The 19,894-nt window shown below is 32.4% G+C and overlaps 1 protein-coding gene across 6 annotated transcripts in view; it reads right to left on the bottom strand.

Moving 5' to 3' along the window:
• Positions 1-3,048: 3,048 nt before the first annotated feature.
• The window catches only part of LOC146999110 (astacin-like metalloprotease toxin 1), an 84,654-nt gene continuing 67,808 nt past the window's right edge, over positions 3,049-19,894 (bottom strand). For 3 of the 6 annotated variants that reach the window (XM_085816067.1, XM_085816053.1, XM_085816050.1), the window contains exons 2-7: positions 19,512-19,568; positions 18,243-18,310; positions 15,951-16,026; positions 14,476-14,590; positions 13,242-13,417; positions 3,049-3,866 (exon numbers count right to left, since the gene is read on the bottom strand). In XM_085816067.1, coding sequence (XP_085672193.1) covers positions 3,637-3,866; positions 13,242-13,417; positions 14,476-14,590; positions 15,951-16,026; positions 18,243-18,296 — 651 coding nt within the window. In that variant the 5' untranslated portion in view covers positions 18,297-18,310; positions 19,512-19,568 and the 3' untranslated portion in view covers positions 3,049-3,636. The remainder of the gene's footprint in view (positions 3,867-13,241; positions 13,418-14,475; positions 14,591-15,950; positions 16,027-18,242; positions 18,311-19,511; positions 19,569-19,894) is intronic. The other 3 variants (XM_085816068.1, XM_085816063.1, XM_085816060.1) reach the window with 1 other exon arrangement.

Here is a 19,894-nt window from a genome sequence, read left to right as displayed (position 1 = left end):
GTGCGTATGTTTCACAATATATTACATACACATGTTTTATGAGAAATAATTACGTGAGGAATTTCCTATTATCTCTTTTGTAAATTGTATATTTACAGTTATCTGTTTTGGAAGTATTCGTACAAAGTTCTTATGACCTATGCATTACAACGTTTGCTTTATGGGATTTATTCAGATCTACGTTGCTTTATTCTCTTTCTTTAGCTACTCACCCTCCTGTAACTTTTGGCGACAAATTGCCAAGTGATATGATTTACTATACATATATTCATACTCAGAAGGAAGCTTTGGGAAGGGAAACTTTCGGGTGATTGGTGGATAGGTTTAAGTTCATATGACAAATACATCATACATTCTTATCCCCGAAATACATAAATATAACCGGAAGTATTTTCCTTGCCTCCTCCCCTTTACCACTCAGGAAGATAACAAGCGAAGGACTGCTAAATATGGATGAGGTAGGGAGCAAACTCTTCTTTTCCCACGCCACTTCGGGCTACTAGATATCGATATCAAGATTTGACTGGTTTGAAAACCGTGAAGGGAAAGCTAGAGAAAAATGCGAATTAAACGTTTCTGTGCAGCGATATCGGAGAAGGGTGTCAGAGGGATCTCAGCATAAATAAAAATATCGCTTTACGAAGTTAGATAACATTGACAAATTGCATCATTATTGGTCGATTCAGCCTCTGGTGAACTGTGATTTGTTATCTCCCAATGAAACATTTCTTATTTGGATACGGATAGATCTTTCTTTCCTATTTTTTTAATCCCCAACAGAAAATAATAAGAAATAATTTCTCAGTGTTTTTATTGCTAAAATCTCAGTTGTATTTGATGCGAAATGTAAATTATTCAGTTTAAAAAATTTTGAGAAACGTTAAACTAAGTTTGCTCTTTTAAAATTAGGAATAAATATTAAATTAAATTTAACTTATATTGACATTAGAGGAATATTCTCGGTATTTTAAGACATTTTCAGGTATAGGTCCTTTTTTTAAGGGCATAAAAATATTCTGATATCTAAAGCTAAATTTTGTCTAATTTTATTATTCAAGCAACGTGCTTTTCTTATAGCATGCTTCCCTTATGTAAATTATTTGCAAGTTCGTACATTCGAAACGACAAAGTACATGAGACTTCCTGCCTGAGGAAAAGGACGTCTTCTTGGAGGACGTTTTAGGGAAACCTGGTTCATATTCACGTTAGAGATGGGTAAAATCTTAAAACGTCCACTCAACTAGGCCATTCGTCAGTTCCTTTTGAGCTACCAGTGTTCAACGATTTTAACACCTCGGCCATTGGTTGCCTGAGTTATTTCACTATGGGACAGATTATATATAAAGAATGTAACTTAAAACGCTTGGCATATCTTTGGGATATAGCGTCTGAATATAGGGTAACAGTAATGAATTTTAAAATTTTAAAAATAAATTTTAAAATGAAAACATACTATTGCAATGCATTGAAAATCTCGCGTTCGGCAACGAGAAAAGGTACTTTGATTTTCCAAAATTTCGAGTTGCGGTTCGATACGATGTTGCTTTAATGAATGAATGTTTTTAATTAATTTTGTAAATTTACCATTGTTTCCCGAAAACGGTTAAAGTCATTACACACTCTAATTCAGTATATTTAGGTCTGTTTTTAAAGAGCAGTGATTTGCTACAAGAAACTAGGACCTACTGTATTTTATAAGATTTAGTACTGCTTGCATTAGAGAAAAGCACATGAGAACTTAAAAGGTATTTTTCCCACCTTCTTAGCGTGCCTTCGTGGTGTGATGGTCTGCACATTGGGCCGGTATTCCAGAGGTCCGCGGTTCGATTCCCAGCGAAGGCTTTGTTAATTTTTCATCTGTCCTGCTTGCAAAAAATACCTAATATCTCTAGAAACTATTTGTCTAGATTATTCTATTTTCTAAAATTAATGTTTATTTTTAAAGACATTTAGCAATCTAATATACAGTGTGCTCTCGATTATCCGTGCTAATGCCAGGAAAGCAGGTCACGAATAAACCAAACTATCAAGTTTCATACATGTTGTATGTGTTTATTTCTTCAAAAAAGCCACTAATTTTACGTCGTTTCTTAAAACGTTTAAATGCTTGTCGTATTTTCTTGCATATTTTTTAAAGTGCTGTTTTATCATTGCCTTCAAATACCTTTTGGTTGATCATGTTCAATTCAGTTTCAGCAGGCAGAAGTTCATTGAAGTGTTGTATCATTGCATTCAAATCCCCCTTGGTCAACGATGTCCAAATACACTTTCAGAAGTCTATGATATCTCGGCCGCTAATGCCAATATTTTCAGTTTCACTCTCTGCCTTTCCTATTCTTGTGACATTGACCAGTATTACGAATAGGTTGCGCGCCATTTCTATATTCGTCGGTTAGCTTTGTTGTCAATTTGTCGTGTTCAAAGTTTTTGATTAATGTAAGTTTCAGGTGTATTATTAAAACAACTTTCTTACTCTCGTAGAGTATTCTTTATTCATTTTTTAGTTTAGAAAATTTAAATCAATTTTTTAAAGAACATTAAAACTATTTTTTTTTAAAGAAAACGTTTTTGCTCTCAGTGCTTGTAGCATGTTCTTTATACTTTCTTAGTTCTAAAATTTTAAATCAATTTTTAAAAGAATAAGAAGAAAATATGCAAGAAATACGAAATAAGGAATTCTAGTGAACAACCGAAAAGGTGCCTTTGACGGAATACATGCAAAATGAATTATTCGGAGTAATCGTTGAAACTAAACCTAATTCAGCTAAATTTAGAGCATGTTCGGACTTGCGCCGTGTTTATTTTTTCCTCAACTTTTGCATAGAGCGCTAAGTGTATTTGCGCGTGTTTCTAAACGCACGGATAATTTACAAACCGGATAATCTACACCTTGATAAGATAAAGTACAGAGTAATTCATTTCACTATATGATTCATACGAAAAACAATTGGTTAAAAATGCTTGCAGAGTGCACTTATTCCAAATATATCATAAAATAAACCAATAAAAATAAGGTGTTCAAATTATGTTGAAAGTAGGATATCAAAATAGAGTGGAATATATTTAATTTTTCCCAAAACGTTTATTCCTTATAAATCTCTATAAAAGCTTTATCAAATTTTCTGCAGTACCTCAATATGCGAGGCATAACGAGTATAAAGCGTATCCGATGCTAAAGACATGACATATATGCATACCAAAATTACAAACATGTTAATACACAACAGTTTATGAGTATTATCATCAACTGAAAGTTTAAATGAATAATATTTATATATTACCAATATTAAAAAAATTTGCTTACTTCTAAAGTTACAAATTACAAATTCTGTGAAATACAAATTCTGTGATTTGTACTAAATTTGAAGCTCCGTTTTTCTCCTAAAATAAGTGGATTTTGCAAATATAAATTGACGTTAACGACATATGGTATGCAGTTTGTCATTTATGATTTGTGAAATGTTATTTTCACAGAATAAAAGGTGAATTATTTGAAAATAAAAACCAGTGCTTTCTTTAACTTTTTAACTCATGAAACTCTTGCTTCTGTTTTATTTCACAGGTAATAACGAAGTAACAGAATAAAGCAAATAATATTTAACCCCTCAATAGCAGTCAAAAACGAAAACTTCTGCTTCATGAACATTTATAAAGCTTCTGAATTCTGTTGATGTCCTCCCTGCTTAACACCTTTTCACCCACTTCAAGTAAGACAACTCCTTTTTTCTTGGCTGTCATTGTTTTCAGGCCTTTTTTCTTATCTTTGCTAAAAGATAATTCACTGTAATGCATAATGGAATCATAATCATATGGACTGGTTAGTAGAATTTCTTGAGGTTTCATTTTTACGAAATCCTTCTCATGACCTGAAATTTTAAAGAAACATTTATTGCCAATCTGAGCCAATGCATGAATGATAAAAACAGTAACACAAATCAACTCAATAAAAATAAATAAATAAATAACAATAAAACCTGACCTCACGAATAAAAGATAATTTTAAGGAAAAGATTATAACTTATTATCCAGTGATTACCTATTTAAACTCTACGTAGTTATTTTCATTCTGCTCTAAAAAATTCTCGTCTTTCCATTTGTTAAAATTCCAAACTCCAAGAACTCAGATAATACATAAAACTTAGCCGAAACGCTTATCGACAATAAGATTTATCTATATCTTGCAATACAAATAAGGTTTTAAGATTTATTTATATCTTGCAATACAAATTAAAATTAAACAAAACAGTTTCTGCCACCACCATTTCTGGCCTGTGAATTATCAATTACAAAATTTACTCAGCGAAAAACAGATAGGCACTCGTACACTTTTAATGATAACCAGCATTTTGGTACCATAGCTCTCTCTATCTAAACTACATATTCGCTTGCTATTTTAAATCAACCTAATTTACATTCTGATGATAACTCGCACAGAAAACAGGAGGCACAAGAAAGACTTAACATAAAAATAACTACAATAAATCTTACAAATGCTTTTCTAATTAAAATTATGAATATATATTATATATTAATAATTGAATTTTATGCATAAAAGAGTTACTTAGACATTAGTGATTAATTTATGATTGATTTTTATTGACATTGAATTTTTCTTTCTCTCTTAAATAACTATTTCTCTGAGGCTCCTCTGAGAAAAAGGTATTAAAAAGGAGATCGCATTTCTGATTTTCTTAAATCAAAATTTCTTTATGCTTAGCATTTTTAATTAAATAGTATAAGAATATTTTCCAAATATGTTTACAGACTTTATTTTCTTAAATGTTAATTGATGACATACTCTTCCATTATTCCTCTCAGCTTTTTTTCTCAATTAGTCTCAAAGCTCTATTAGTCATTTTGCGTTGTTCAATATAAACGGTGAACTACTTTTCAAATTATTGCCACCAAATATTATTGTTCTGTATTATTTTTAAATATATTAAATAATTAGGAGCCTGCACGTATGCATGTACGTTCTTTGCACTGCAAAAAAAAAAAAAAAAAAAAAAAAAAACGACGGTAACAAGTGTTTCAGCCACCAGAGCTCTCTGCCTGTCTGTGAGATATTATTTCGCAATGCGCAGATTGTATGCGTAGTTCGCATTTTGTTCTTGCATTCTTAAAACCGCTAATGTAACTCTGTCGTTTTACCTTGTGCTGTGTTGTGTTCGAAAGTTAAAACCGCCGAATAAAGGTTAAATTTACAGTCCACTCGCATTGATGTATTCTTAGGTTTATTAATTTAAAGTTAAGATACCGCTTCGCTACATTATTTGGTCGTCATACGCCGGAGCTTCGAGAAAAACCTGCGCTTGTGAATAAGAATTCTACGTGTCCGTAATGGAGTTGATAATGCAATTTCGGTTTAGAATTCTCAAGACGTACGGAATGGATACAGTGTTCGAGGTGAGTGAAATAGTTAACGCATTTTAATTGCATTTGAGATTTCCTTATTGCTACTATTGTTGTGTTTAAAGTATTAGTAAAATCGAGAATTTAGAATATTTTCAAAATGTCAGATATAGAAAAAAAGCGAAAGAAAATTTTGAAAACGCAGTTAACTAAATTCATTGAGAGAATAAATTATGATAACTTAGATAATGCTGAAGCTGAATTAATCTTAGAAAAATGTAAAATCTTTAAGGAAGATTTTAAATCTCTATTTAGAGAAATTTATACAAATTGTGATGATGAAAAAATAGACACTTTCGTTGAGGAAGAACAGTCGATTTTAGAGAAAATTGAGGAGGTTCACTTAAAAATTATTCGTAAGTTAAAGGTTTACAAGGTCGTAAATGCAAATGGCGACAAACCTGTCGTACCTGAATCAATCTCTGAAAGTTTAAAGTTACCAAAATTATCTTTACCCACATTTAGCGGAAATTTAACTGAATGGATAACATTTAAAGATTTATTTAACGCTAGTGTTCGCAACAATCCAAATCTTTCTGGAGCTCAAAAATTACAATATTTAAAGAGTTCTTTGAAAAATGATGCTTATCGCATTATTCAGTCAATTCCCATAGCTGATCAAAATTTCAGTATTGCTTGGAATTTACTAGAAGAGAGATTTTCTAACAAGAGAGAACAGATATTTGCTTTTATTAAAAGAATTCTTAACGTTTCACAATTACAAACGGAATCTGCATCCTCGATATTAAGTTTAGTAGATAACGTAAACGAAATAACTCGCTCATTGGAAATATTAGATCAAAGGATAGATAATTTTAGTGATACTTTGTTGTTGTATATTATTTTGCAAAAACTTGACGTTTCGACAAAGTTGTGGTGGGAGCGTCAATTAAAAAAAGATGAAATACCAAAGTTGAATGACTTGATAGAATTTTTGAAGAATTACGCTAGAACATTACAGAACAGTAAACCTTTAGTTAGTAAAACGCATAAATCAGATAAACCAGTGTATAATAGGGTTACTTCTCTGATTTCTAATTCTACCTGCTTATTTTGTAAAGAAGATCATTTTTTATACAGGTGTTCTAATTTTTTAAATTTACCAGTGCGAAAACGAATAGAGTTTGTTAAGACTAATAAACTTTGTTTTAATTGCTTGTCTAATGTCCATAAAGTTAAAATGTGTAAGAGTGCAAACATCTGCAAGCATTGTTTTAAGCATCATCATAGCATTTTGCATTTAGAAAATAATTTCAAACCAAAAAATGCATCTAGATTCCCTTCACCGGAAGCACAAGTGTTTGTTCCGAAATCGCAAATTAAACCAGAAAACAACTTGAGTGAGGTTTCTCCAACTGTTTGTGCAAACAACTATGAAAATAAACATTTTGGAGCTCATGCTAATGGTAAACGTAGTCATGTACTTTTGTGTACTGCTTTAATTAAGGTTCAAAACTCAAACCAGGAATTCATAAATTGTAGATGTTTACTAGATTCAGGTAGTGAAAAATCATTCATTCGTCGGAAAACAGCTATCAATTTAGGATTGAGCATAAAGGATTCGAAGATATTAGTGTCATGCTTAGGTACTTTCAATACAACTACTACTGGAGAAGTTGACTTGTTGTTTACACCTCATTTTAATACTAATTACAGAATTTCAACATCCGCTTACATAATAGACAAAATTACAGGAAACATTCCAAGTGTAACTTTACCTTTGAATTTATATGAAAATTTCCAGGATTTAACTTTAGCAGATCCTACATTTCATGAATCGGGAGAAATTGATATTTTACTTGGAGTTAATGTATTCCTTACTTTAATAAATGGCGAGGTAATTAAAAGGGGCAAAAATCTTCCATTTGCATGTTGTTCTAAGTTAGGATGGATAATTGCTGGAACTACACATTTTGAATTCCCAAACCGTAAGCAGGTTTCAGTCAATACGCTAAACGTAAACACGGAGGAATTAGTTAAATCATTTTGGGATTTGGAACAAATTCCCACATCGAAACCTTTAACTAAAGAGGAAAGATTGTGTGAAAATCATTTCGTGGAAAATCACGTGCGTAGTGAAAAGGGTCGTTACTCAGTAAAACTGCCATTCAAGCCTAAAAGAAATGAGTTGGGTAATTCCAGACCATCAGCCTTTCGCAAGTTTCTTAGTCTGGAACAAAAATTAATAAAAACTCCTGGAGTATATCAACAGTATAAAGACTTCATGTCCGAATATTTATCACTTGGACACATGGAAGAATTATCCGATGATAATCCAGATAAAGTAAATTTTCATTATTATATACCTCATCATCACGTGCTAAAAGAATCCAGTCTTACCACAAAATTACGCGTCGTTTCCAATGCTAGTGCCAAAACTACATCAGGGATATCGCTTAATGACACGCTAATGAATGGTCCCAAGGTACAAGACGACTTATTTACTATTCTTTTGAGGTTTAGATGCTATCCCATAGCCATTACTAGCGACTTATTGAAAATGTATCGACAAGTTCAAATTCATGATGAAGATCGCGATTACCAAAAAATATTTTGGAGAGATGATCCATCGAAGCCGATTAAAACTTACAGGTTGTGCACAGTTACATACGGCACTACTTCCGCTTCATACCTCGCTACTCGCGTACTCAAACAACTAACAATTGACGAAGGAACTAAATTCCCAAAGGCAGCTGAAATAATATTACACAATTGTTATATTGATGATGTCCTATTTGGTTCAGACACAGTAGAAGACGCAGTAGAGTTAATTTCACAACTGAGTGAACTTTTACAAAAAGGTGGCTTTCAATTGCATAAATGGTGTACTAATGATCGCTCGATTTTGGAAACTGCTTTGAGTGCTCGGAACTCAAATTCTTCATGTGCAGTAGTTGATACTAAATCAATAAAATTATTGGGTTTGGAGTGGTATCCAACGCAAGACGAGTTTACTTGCCACTTTGGAAATTTCGAAAACAGAGAGTGTTCTACTAAAAGAATAATTTTATCTTCTATTTCGAAAATCTTTGATCCACTTGGTTGGTTAGCACCTTTTATAGTTGCTGCAAAAATCTTGCTTCAAGACATATGGAAATTACAAATCTCGTGGGATGATCCCTTGCCAGATGAAATCAATCAAAGATGGAAAATCTATTGTGAAGATATCGCAAATCTTGAATCCATTCATATTCCTAGGAGAGTATTATTGCCCAAATCTACAAATGTAGAACTTCATTGTTTCTGTGACGCATCAGAGAAAGCTTACGCCGCAGTGATTTATTTAAAGTCTTCAAATCATTCTTTAATTTCGGTGCAGCTACTAACATCAAAAACTCGCGTAGCTCCCCTGAAAGTAATCTCTATTCCTCGTTTAGAACTATGCTCTGCAGTTCTATTAGTGCATTTGGTTCAAGCTGTGCAGAATTCATTGCAAATTCATGTTGACAGTATTTACGCATGGAGTGATTCATTGATAGTTTTGTCCTGGATACAATCAGAACCAACACGCTGGCAAACCTTCGTAGCCAACCGCGTTTCAGAAATTCAATCAGTCTTACCTTCATCGCATTGGAATCACATAAAAGGAAAGGAGAATCCAGCTGATTGCGCATCAAGAGGTCTTTTGCCTTCAGAACTTTCTACTCATGACTTGTGGTGGACAGGTCCTCAGTGGCTTAATTCAAATAATATTCCGTTCTCTATCAACTTACCATTTTCAGAAGAGTCTTTAAGGGAACAACGGAAAAATATTTCTTGTTCAATTGGAACAGTCGCTTCGCAAATTCCAGTCCTTAATGAAGTTTCATCATTTTTGAAACTTAAAAGAATCATCGCATGGTGTTTTCGGTTTGCGAATAATTCAGCTAAATCTACCGCAACAAGAATTAAGGGTTACCTTAAAACCGAAGAATTGTAATACGCTAGAAATGCAATTGTTAGAGTAGTTCAAATGGATGAGTATTTTAATGAATATAATCTTCTGAAAAAGAATCAACCGTTAAACTCAAATAGTAAGATCCTTTCTTTGAACCCGTTTATCGATAAGAATGGACTTATACGCGTTGGAGGAAGATTAAGACAATCCAACATCGCGCAGGACAGAAAATATCCTATTTTGTTGCCCAAGAAACATCACATAACACAGATTATAGTGAATCATTTTCATATATTCCATCTTCATGCAGGCCCCCTGCTATTGCTATCAGTAATTAGAAGAGAATATTGGATAATCCACGCTAGGTCAGTTGTAAGACAACAGATTTGGAAATGCGTGAAATGTCATCGTGTACGAGCTAAAACATCTACCCAGATAATGTCTGATTTACCATCGTCTAGAGTCGTTCCGTCAAAGGTTTTCTCTAAAGTTGGAATTGACTACGCCGGGCCATTTCAAGTGAAGCCCAGGCAAGGTCGAGGAGTAAAACCAATGAAATGCTACATTTGTGTATTCGTGTGTTTTACTACAAGAGCTATACATATTGAATTAGTAGGTAATCTTACATCAGAATCATTTATTGCCGCTTTAAAGCGCTTTGTGTCTCGAAGAGGAAAACCAGGAAGTTTTTCCTAGCTCAGATAATATTGTGCGTATCGTGAAGATCAAAACCGCTAACGGAGTTTTCAAAAGGCCAATTCACAAACTTAGTGTTTTGCCTATCAATGATTAAGTTTTTTTTCCTAAAGCATTATAACTTTGTACTTTGCTTTAGCTATATAAGTTCCTGAATTGTATCAAGGCTTCTGTGCATCTGTTTTGAGAATAATTTAGTTTCATTGCATAATTTCATATTATGTTTTCTTGTGAATATTTTGATGATACATTTTTGCATAATTTAATATTGTTATGATAATTTCATTTTGTAAAAGCTATTTAGTTTGAAACGATGTTTCAACGCCGGGCGGAATGTTTCAGCCACCAGAGCTCTCTGCCTGTCTGTGAGATATTATTTCGCAATGCGCAGATTGTATGCGTAGTTCGCATTTTGTTCTTGCATTCTTAAAACCGCTAATTGTAACTCTGTCGTTTTACCTTGTGCTGTGTTGTGTTCGAAAGTTAAAACCGCCGAATAAAGGTTAAATTTACAGTCCACTCGCATTGATGTATTCTTAGGTTTATTAATTTAAAGTTAAGATACCGCTTCGCTACAACAAGAGTCATCAAATTTTGAATAACGAAGTCATCTGCCTGAACATGTGTACCTTGAAACACGAATTAGGAATTTGAGATTTTATATTTCATATTTTATAAAAGTTATTTTATCAAAGTAAAATGGTATTTGAAATTTTATATTTCATATTTTGTAAAACTTATTTTATCAAAGTAAAATGGTATTTGAAATTTTATATTTCATATTTTGTAAAACTTATTTTATCAAAGTAAAATGGTATTTGAAATTTTATATTTTATATTTTGTAAAACTTATTTTACCAAAGTAATATGGTATTTCGAATTTTATATTTCGTATTTTTTAAAAATGAATTTTTGATTTTCAAACTCGATGATCTGAAAGCGAGCAGCAGCTATGTTGAACGAAATAAAACATTTTTACGTTCAGAGCGCGAGACTATATAACGGAAGTTCTAAAGATATGCTGTTATTAAATAGTTTTTTATTTTACTGTTGAACTGAATTTTACGTGGCGTTCGTGCTGTTTAATAAATAAACTTATCACACAAAACGTTAATAATAGAAAGAGAAAAATAGGTTTGAAGTTTAAGATTCGAGACTAGTAGCCATCTTAGTAAAAACTGTACATTGGTATAATGAACTGAAAAAAAAAAAAAAAAGAAAGAAAAACGTATGCTAAGACTTAGCACTGCATCGGGAATTCTAAACATGCTGCTACGCTCGTTTCTTCACAATGCAAGGAACTTAGACACTTATATACAGATTCCACACTATTTAATTTTTTTAAGTAATACAGAACGATAATATTTGTTGGTAGGCATTTGAAAAGTGATACAGCTGTTTATAGTGAAGAATGCAAAATCCCATTTCGAGACTAGTAGCCATTCGGTCTAACGCTTTTTTGAGCTAATAAAGTATAATAATATGTAAACATAATGATAAATATAAATTAACTTGTAATTGCAATTTGAAATCTTCAGATTACATTTGGTAAAGATGTAAAACATCATAAAATTTAATTAAATGAAGGATTCTGCATCAGTTATGTAACATGCGACTTAGAAACATGTTTTTATAAACTAAAGAAAATTTTCAAAAGTGCATAAAAGTTATCATTAATGAATGATATAAATTAAATCTATTTTAATTTATGTAAAATATGTAAACCATTTAAAAAGTAAAATAAAAATTTAAATCAGTATGGAATGCATTTATTACTTTTAAATCATTCATATTGTTAATCATCAAGGTCGTGATTATATTTGAAAAACAAATTATACATGTTATGCTGTACTAAATGGCAAAACGCTATAAAACTGCTGTGCTTGAAGACGTATCGAAGATACAGGTGTCTTAATTTACATCTGCCAATGATTCTCTCCCATATAGTAGTCTGTCAGATTTCAGGCATTGTCGCAAACGCAGATTTTTTTTTTTTTTTTTTTCCGAGAAAAGATTTTACGTAAATGTGTAAACAAGATAAAGATAGAATAGATAAAATAAATTCTAATTTAATATTAAGAAATGAATTAAAATTAAATTACTATGTCCACTTGGCAGTATTTTTTACTCAGCACATGCATGAAAAATGTTCTGTTCCCCTTGAACATTGAAAACTTTATTTTATTTCAAATTTACCCTTTTATTTTATTACAAGATTAGGAAAACTGTATTATAGATCACATAAGTAAATATTTTAAATGTAATGAAATTGCTTAAATCCCGCTTTAGAAACATTTTCCTCAAATCGTTTTAGAGCGATGTCCTTTTTGAACTCTTTTTGGAAGGAACACTGCTTTAGTTCTATACACATATTAGTTTTATATAATATTTAATTTTATATACATATATATATATAAATTGTAGTAAGCTCGCCTAAAAGTTACCAAGAGCTGCTGCTCCAAAAAGTTCAACACGTTTTAAAAAATTAATACAAATGAAAATGAAACCATTAAACGTGTAAAACATTAAAAAAACAGAATCAGATAAAAAAGTTAAGCGGAAAATGATAAATTAGCCCACTTACTTATTAACTTTTTTACCACTTACTTTTTAACTTTTTTAACAAATTACCCATTAACTTTTTTATCTGATTCTGTTTTTTTAATGTTTTACATGTTTAATGGTTTGATTTTCATATGTATTAATTTTTTAAAACGTGTTGAACTTTTTGGAGCAGCAGATCTTGGTAACTTTTAGGCGAGCTTACTACAATTTTTATATTTTACTTATTTTGCAGCATATTGCGCAAGATGTTTTCTAGACCAAAATTAGTTTTTCAAAATCGTAATAACTACCTTGCTTGATATATATATATATATAAATAAGGTATATATATATATATATATATATATACAAATAAGGTATATATATATATATATATACCTTATTTCTGCTAATATATATTCCTTTTTTCTTATTTTCTCTTCTAACGTCTTCAGAATATGAATTTGAATCATCGTATTTACGGGAATTTAAAATAAGTAATGTAAAGGAAAGTAAGTCTCTGAAAAGTAACTTACAGGATTTATATGTGCAACAATATTTAAATATGTTTCAATGCGTGTGTCTTCTGCTTTTATGATTTATCTCTGTTTAATACAATTTGTTTGTCTTCTGTATTCATAGCTTGTGTCTTTTGTTCGTGAACTTAATGTTGTCTATCCTCATAACTAGTGATTTCAAAATGTTAATTTACCTGGTATTATGTTTTCCCAATGAATGGTAATATACTCGTCCCGATCGAAGCGGGATTGTTCATGAGAAAATCCAATTGCGTGGACCAGTTCATGTAGAATTTTCCCCATTTTGTAACAGCCGTTACCGAGAGATAACCGCTGAGCACCTCCGACCATTCCTTGAAATGAAGAGCAACTGCAAATAAAGAATAAAAGAAATGAGTTTAGGTGATTATAATTGCTGTGAAACCTTAGCTCACGAATGCCGCCTATAATTACGTGATTCTTATCGTTAATTACCCGATACCAGAACAAATTTCCATGTGGAAATTAACGTAAAAAAGCACTATCTCAAATAATTGCTTGCTTAAACTTTACAACAGTTATTTCGTGCACAAGTTCCTAACAAAAAACTAATGGAAATTATGAAATTAATACGAAATGGTATAACGGCAATATTAAACAGTTAAAGCAGAGGATAATTTAATTTTCTTTCACCGGTACCTGTACGAAGGAGAATGAGCGATATCGGTGGAAAGTGACGAAGAAGAGATAAAGAAAAGATTTTATTTCATGAATGAAGTGTACTCTATCATAAAACCATCAGGTAATTGTCTTTTGGAGGCATCTTCTTTTTATCATTTCTTTGTCTATTAGCGCCACTCAACTTTGCTTCCTCAATAAGCTTCGATTTCATTAAAAATTTTATTTGCTGTACTCTCTGCGTTTTAAAATACTATTTCTAAAGTGGTACATGACATTGTTAATGAAACTGCTCCTGCTGTCACTTGCTACTGCTTTAACAAGGTGATAGCTTTACACTAAAAAGTTTCATCATAGCCCATGTTGCACAAATTACGTGGGTCAGTGAAACTCGACAATTTTTCCTTTCTCTTCCTCTGAAGATATTTTCCTCATAATCGCATTTTTCTGCTGCTTCTTAACGTGTAAAAGTTTTAGCTTCCTGACGATACTTTCAAGCCCATGATTTTATCAGCAGACATAATATCAAAGACTACAGAAATCGTCCCAAACGTAAAATATCTACCTTTAACATAATTTGGCCATAATTTCTACTAGGCCGATATTACGGTCCTATAAGGCACTCAGGGTCCTGTAAATCACTAGCTAGTCATTAGTGTGAGTCTGGATTTGCGCAGCCTGAAATATTGTTTCAACAATTATTTAACAAAACAATATCATAGCTCATTAGGATTGAATTTAGTTAAATCTGATTCCAAACATAATACTTACGATTGGTTTTTAATCATGTAAACATAATTACTCTCTGTAGTCCTTGGAACAAAACGAATGCATGTTCTAGCTTCAATGTACTTCATAGCCTTTTTTATTTCTTCTGATTTGTTCCCTAATTAAAACAAAAACATTACTTGTAATCCTATAGGTTAAAGGAAATGATTTTATGGAATTCATTCACAAAATTTTTAAGAATTTAAATGCATTTTAATGTGAAACAAAGTCTTAAAACTTAAACATTTGTGTTGATAGCTGATTTCAGTTCCAAGGTAAAACTCTTTAATTTGAATATGCATACTTCAGAACTCTAAAGTTTGATTGAACCATTAAGGTACTTAAATGTCTCTCAAATAAATTGCCCAAATAAAATTAATTGATGCATGTCCTGTTTCAATAGCAAATATAAAAACAAAATGTTTATTTAATCAAATGAGTGTTAAATAGATAAAACTGAGTCTTGGAAAGAGTGTTTAACAAATCAGATTATATTTTTCTGATTAAGCTAATATGTAATTATCTCATTTTTTCATAATTACAACAATTTGAAAGGTATCAGCTTTACCATAATTTACTTTTAAAAGCAATATGCAGTGGTTATGATTAAAGTACTTAGGTTTGAAGTTTAAATCATCTTCAACATAGATGAAAGTTGGAAAGAACCACCCAGGGTTAATAAAGAGAATATAGAACATTAAATAATAGGTTTACTTCCTGAAACACAATAAAGTTTAAAGTTTAAACACAATAAGTCACCATTTATAACAATTCTATTCAAATTAGTATTTAAATTTTAAAGGGTTTATTCATATCAATATTAAAATCCTTTTAAATAATTTATGAATGACTTCGTCATTAAGGTTCTACAGTTTAATTTGGTTCCAAAAAAGATTTAACGTAGAATAAATATAACTTGAGCCTATTTATTTTCCCTTTAATCAGTTGTTTTTCCTTTTAGTCCTACCAAGATATATAACTGATTATGATAATACAAGAGACTTCCCATCTATCTGGGTTTATATCAACATTGTGTATTAGTATTCAGCTATTTTATTTGTTCATGTATTATAGATATTTATGCTTTCTAATTAATTCGAAACGGAAATTTAGAAGAATAAGAAACTAATAAAAAAATCAGCTAAATCTGAATTTTGATAAGCAGTGAGACGTCAGTCTCGCGCTTGTGCATATTTTGATACAGAAAATAAATAAACCCGCCGTTTACTGATAGCTAAGTTTGTTTCTTTTTTATACTTTACACTTTAGTGCATCTCAAGTTCCTAAGAAAACGGGTTTTATACGGTTTAAAACGGGTTCCTAGGGTGTTTTATTTTATGCAGATAGTTAAACATCGTCACCTATTTGCATATCTGATGCTGACTGTCTGTTGGCTATGTAACTAAACTAAAAGTTCATTTGTCTTTCTTTGAAATTAAACTTGCTAGAATTAAATATTTTAAAGCGTAAATACATACTGAGGCTAGGAGCAATGACATACGGTATTCTTCCTTTTGGCCATGTTCTCTCTTTCAGCACTATGGCACTCATTTCCTGTAAACATATAAATTGCCTAAAGGTTTATGAATTTCATAAACATTTTAAAAGAAGGAAATAAAAAAATGCTTTTCTTTTAATCATACCTAAGACAGAATAGTTGCGTCTAGGTGGTATAATGTTTAATGACACTGACTGCCGAACCGATGTGTTCGAATTCCGGAGATGGCATGGATGTTTGTAAACGTATAGTATGTATGCGGCAAGGGGGTACTCAAAGTACTCAGCGAACCAAAATTCTACTCGAGAGTTTACTGGTAGGGAAAGAGATCTCGGAGAGTCACCCGGTGTGTTTACTCTCAAAATTAGAACAGAACTGCAGTGGGACTACATCTGCACGACCAATGAGAAATTTCTGCAGTCCCCCCCCCCCCACTTCTAACTATACCTCTCAAGAACAATAAAATCTGAATAATGCTATGCTTTTTTAATTTCAGATTACATGGCTCTTCTCTCTGTTTGTAATATCGAAAGAAGCGGCTGCTTCGCCTCAGTAATTGCCTTACGTCGGCAATATCATCATACGATCAAAATCGTAAAAGACAACCTTATATTTAGCGTAGGTATAATGAAACACTCAATCGATTTCGAGGGCAGCTAAAGGTCCCTCCTCATCAGGAGAAATACATAGAAAGAAGAAAATAGGAGAAGGAGTCACAGAAACACGTAGTGCTTATCAGCACTGCACGTGGTTATAACTAGATTTTTAATCAGAGTTGCACTGGCCGCCTACTTTTACTGAGCCAGGCTGTCTGATCAAGCATAAAGAAATATTAGCGAAGTTAAAATAGGGAGCGAGGGGCAAATGCACATTACGCTCAAAATCTGAACTTCAAATAATGGAAAGCAACCACTGAACGGATTTTTATACCCTCTGGTAGTACCAAGCGCGAGGAGGTAACGCCATCTATCGGCAAAAATAATTGAATTAAGATAGTAGAATTTTAAAGGCATTAGGAAGGACTGGATTGGACTTCAAATCATTAACTAAACTTTCTAAATCTTTGTGAATGTGAAAAGCCTCAAGAAAATCCAATTCGCCTATGGAATTTTTGCCGATAGATGGCGTTACCTCCTCGCGCTTGGTACTACCAGAGGGTATAAAAATCCGTTCAGTGGTTGCTTTCCATTATTTGAAGTTCAGATTTTGAGCGTAATGTGCATTTGCCCCTCGCTCCCTATTTTAACTTCGCTAATATTTCTTTATGCTTGATCAGACAGCCTGGCTCAGTAAAAGTAGGCGGCCAGTGCAACTCTGATTAAAAATCTAGTTATAACCACGTGCAGTGCTGATAAGCACTACGTGTTTCTGTGACTCCTTCTCCTATTTTCTTCTTTCTATGTATTTCTTTCTCCTGATGAGAAGGGACCTTTAGCTGCCCTCGAAATCGATTGAGTGTTTCATTATACCTACGCTAAATATAAGGTTGTCTTTTACGATTTTGATTGTCACATTAGCGTGTTTCTCTTCTAGTCTAATCATCATACGAGTTATGATTTTATTCTTTTTTTTCACTTACATATAATCAAAGATAGAATAAAGACTTAACAATGTCTTTTGAACAAGGCAGATACTAACTCAGAATCAACTAACCCAATACTGGTTACAACTGTAGCATCGTTTCGCTTTTTTAACTAAACACGATTACTTTAATGCTAATTTGTTTTCCTTTAGACTCAAGAATTTCCCAATGACTGTGAACAATCCATGGACATTTAAACACTGAGGTGAATTGGCTTTAATTTTGTAACCCAGACAGGCGACAGCACCTAACAGGTGAGAGTGCTATTTGGCTCAGTCCCGCCCCCTATTTTGACGGAGAGCACCCCGGGGGAGAAGGGTCCGAGGGTCTCCCACCCCTCTCTCCTTCCACCAAACCACACGAGAGGACTTTAGATAAATAATTAATGATAATTAGACCGGATAATTAGAGCGCCGCCATGCCGCACCGAAACTATTCATTTACAAACATCCATGCCTTCTCCGGCATTCTAACCCCGGACCTTCGGTAGGGCAGTCAGCGACGCTAACCCCTACACCAGTTGCGCGGCGCAAACAAATAAATGATCATTACAGTTTATAGACCAAATATATTACCTGATTCTAATACCAAATTGCGTAATAACTACCTGTAAGCTAAATAGCTAATTCTGTAAGCAAATAAACATAAATTTGATTATTAAGAACTATATATTTAAACTTACTTACGCACCTCATTGTTTCCACTAGGTATGACGTCGCCTCCATTTAAATGTAAATTTTCCATATCCGAGTGATCATCTACAAAACACGAGAATGCTGAATAAATGCAAAGAAAGAAAACTTCAAATTATAGTACGTATAAAATATTTTCTCCCAGCATACTTGGCGCGTATTCTAGAGGTACAGGTTCAAGTCCCGGTGAGGGACCTGCTCATTTTCCATATTTTCTGCTTCAAAAATAACCTAATAACTCTACAGTGGGGCTAAAAGGTGGTGGTAAACCCGAACTAAAAGGTGGTGGATGATAATTTTTCACCGCCAGGATTTCGCAATTCAGCCCCCTAATTCCCAGTCGCCCTTTAATGGGGAACGTCTCCCTCCTTTCTGCATTCGTGGTGTAAAGGTGGCACACTCGGTGCATATTTGAGAGCTCCAGGTTTGAGACCCGGCCAGGGCATTTCTCATTTTTCACGTCCCCAGAATCAAAATATGCAGATATCTCGTCGCATTGCATTTGAGTTTGTTATTTGAATAAATATTTGGCGAATGAAATATCTTTGTGAAAAGAGAAGCACTTTGACCCTGTTTTTATAAAACATCTGCCCTAGAGATTTGCAGTTTCTAGCGAAGTATAAAATTGTTGAATTGGATTATATGGAGCTCAATAGCCAATTCGGAAAGAAAATTGTATGGTGGTACTTCTTCCCAGGTTCGATTCCCGATGAACAAGATGACTGCATGATTGAACAATTAAGCAACAACTATCCTTCACAATACTCTTGGTTTAGAGTAGGCTAAAGAGAGATATTTCGTATGATATGCTTAAATAATTAATTTTAACTGCGATCATTTTTGAAAAAAAAGGCGCGAAAGATGTGAAATGTGACAGTTAGGAAAAATACTAAAACAATCTAATCCTTTTCCACAATGTAAATTGTCAGAACTACGATACAAAATAGGTGTGTCAGTAAGCACAATCATTCAATTAAAAAGCTTCAAGACGGATCAAGATAGTCTATATTATAGTTCTGGCTTATTAAAGAGCTTGCAAGATGGAACTATGACACTGACTGCCGAAAACAAAAGCTCTAAAAAATAATTAAGTAATTTAGTATTATTTTGTCGATTTTATAGAACTGGCGAATAATCTGTTAAAGACAAAATGCATTTATAAATTTCTCTTCATTGTAAAAAAAAATATTTTATGCTTTCTTATTACTTTTTTATTAATTTTACTTAAATACCAAATTGCGTAAACTTTTAAGGTATGATAACTTACCAGGAGATTCTGTAGTAGGATTGAACTGAATAACAGGGTTAAAATTCCATTCCGGATCTAAATTTAAAAAAGAACTATTTCATAATAAGAAAGAACAAGCGAAAAGTTTCATAAGAGAAAATAATTTCATAAAAGAATAATTTCAGTATTACCTCAAAAGTGTAATCAAAGTGAAACTTATTTTTAAAAAGAATATTTAAATAAATTGCTGCAATTTAAGATAGAATATGTAATTTTTACCAATTCACAAATTATTTTTATGCTTTACGTCGTGTATTTTGTTATCTATTCTCACTTTCGGCGTAATAAAGATAATATACTTTGTGGACTGAAAATAACAGATGAAACCAAAAATCATTAAATTTATTTTATTTCAAGCAGTT

The sequence above is a fragment of the Stegodyphus dumicola genome, chromosome 1, assembly GCF_044657685.1.
Source record: "Stegodyphus dumicola isolate Sdum_Otavi_A_Nest chromosome 1, ASM4465768v1".
Lineage (NCBI taxonomy): Eukaryota > Metazoa > Arthropoda > Arachnida > Araneae > Eresidae > Stegodyphus > Stegodyphus dumicola.
The sequence above is the reverse complement of the archived record's forward strand: the minus strand, read 5'-3'. Positions and strand labels throughout refer to the sequence as shown.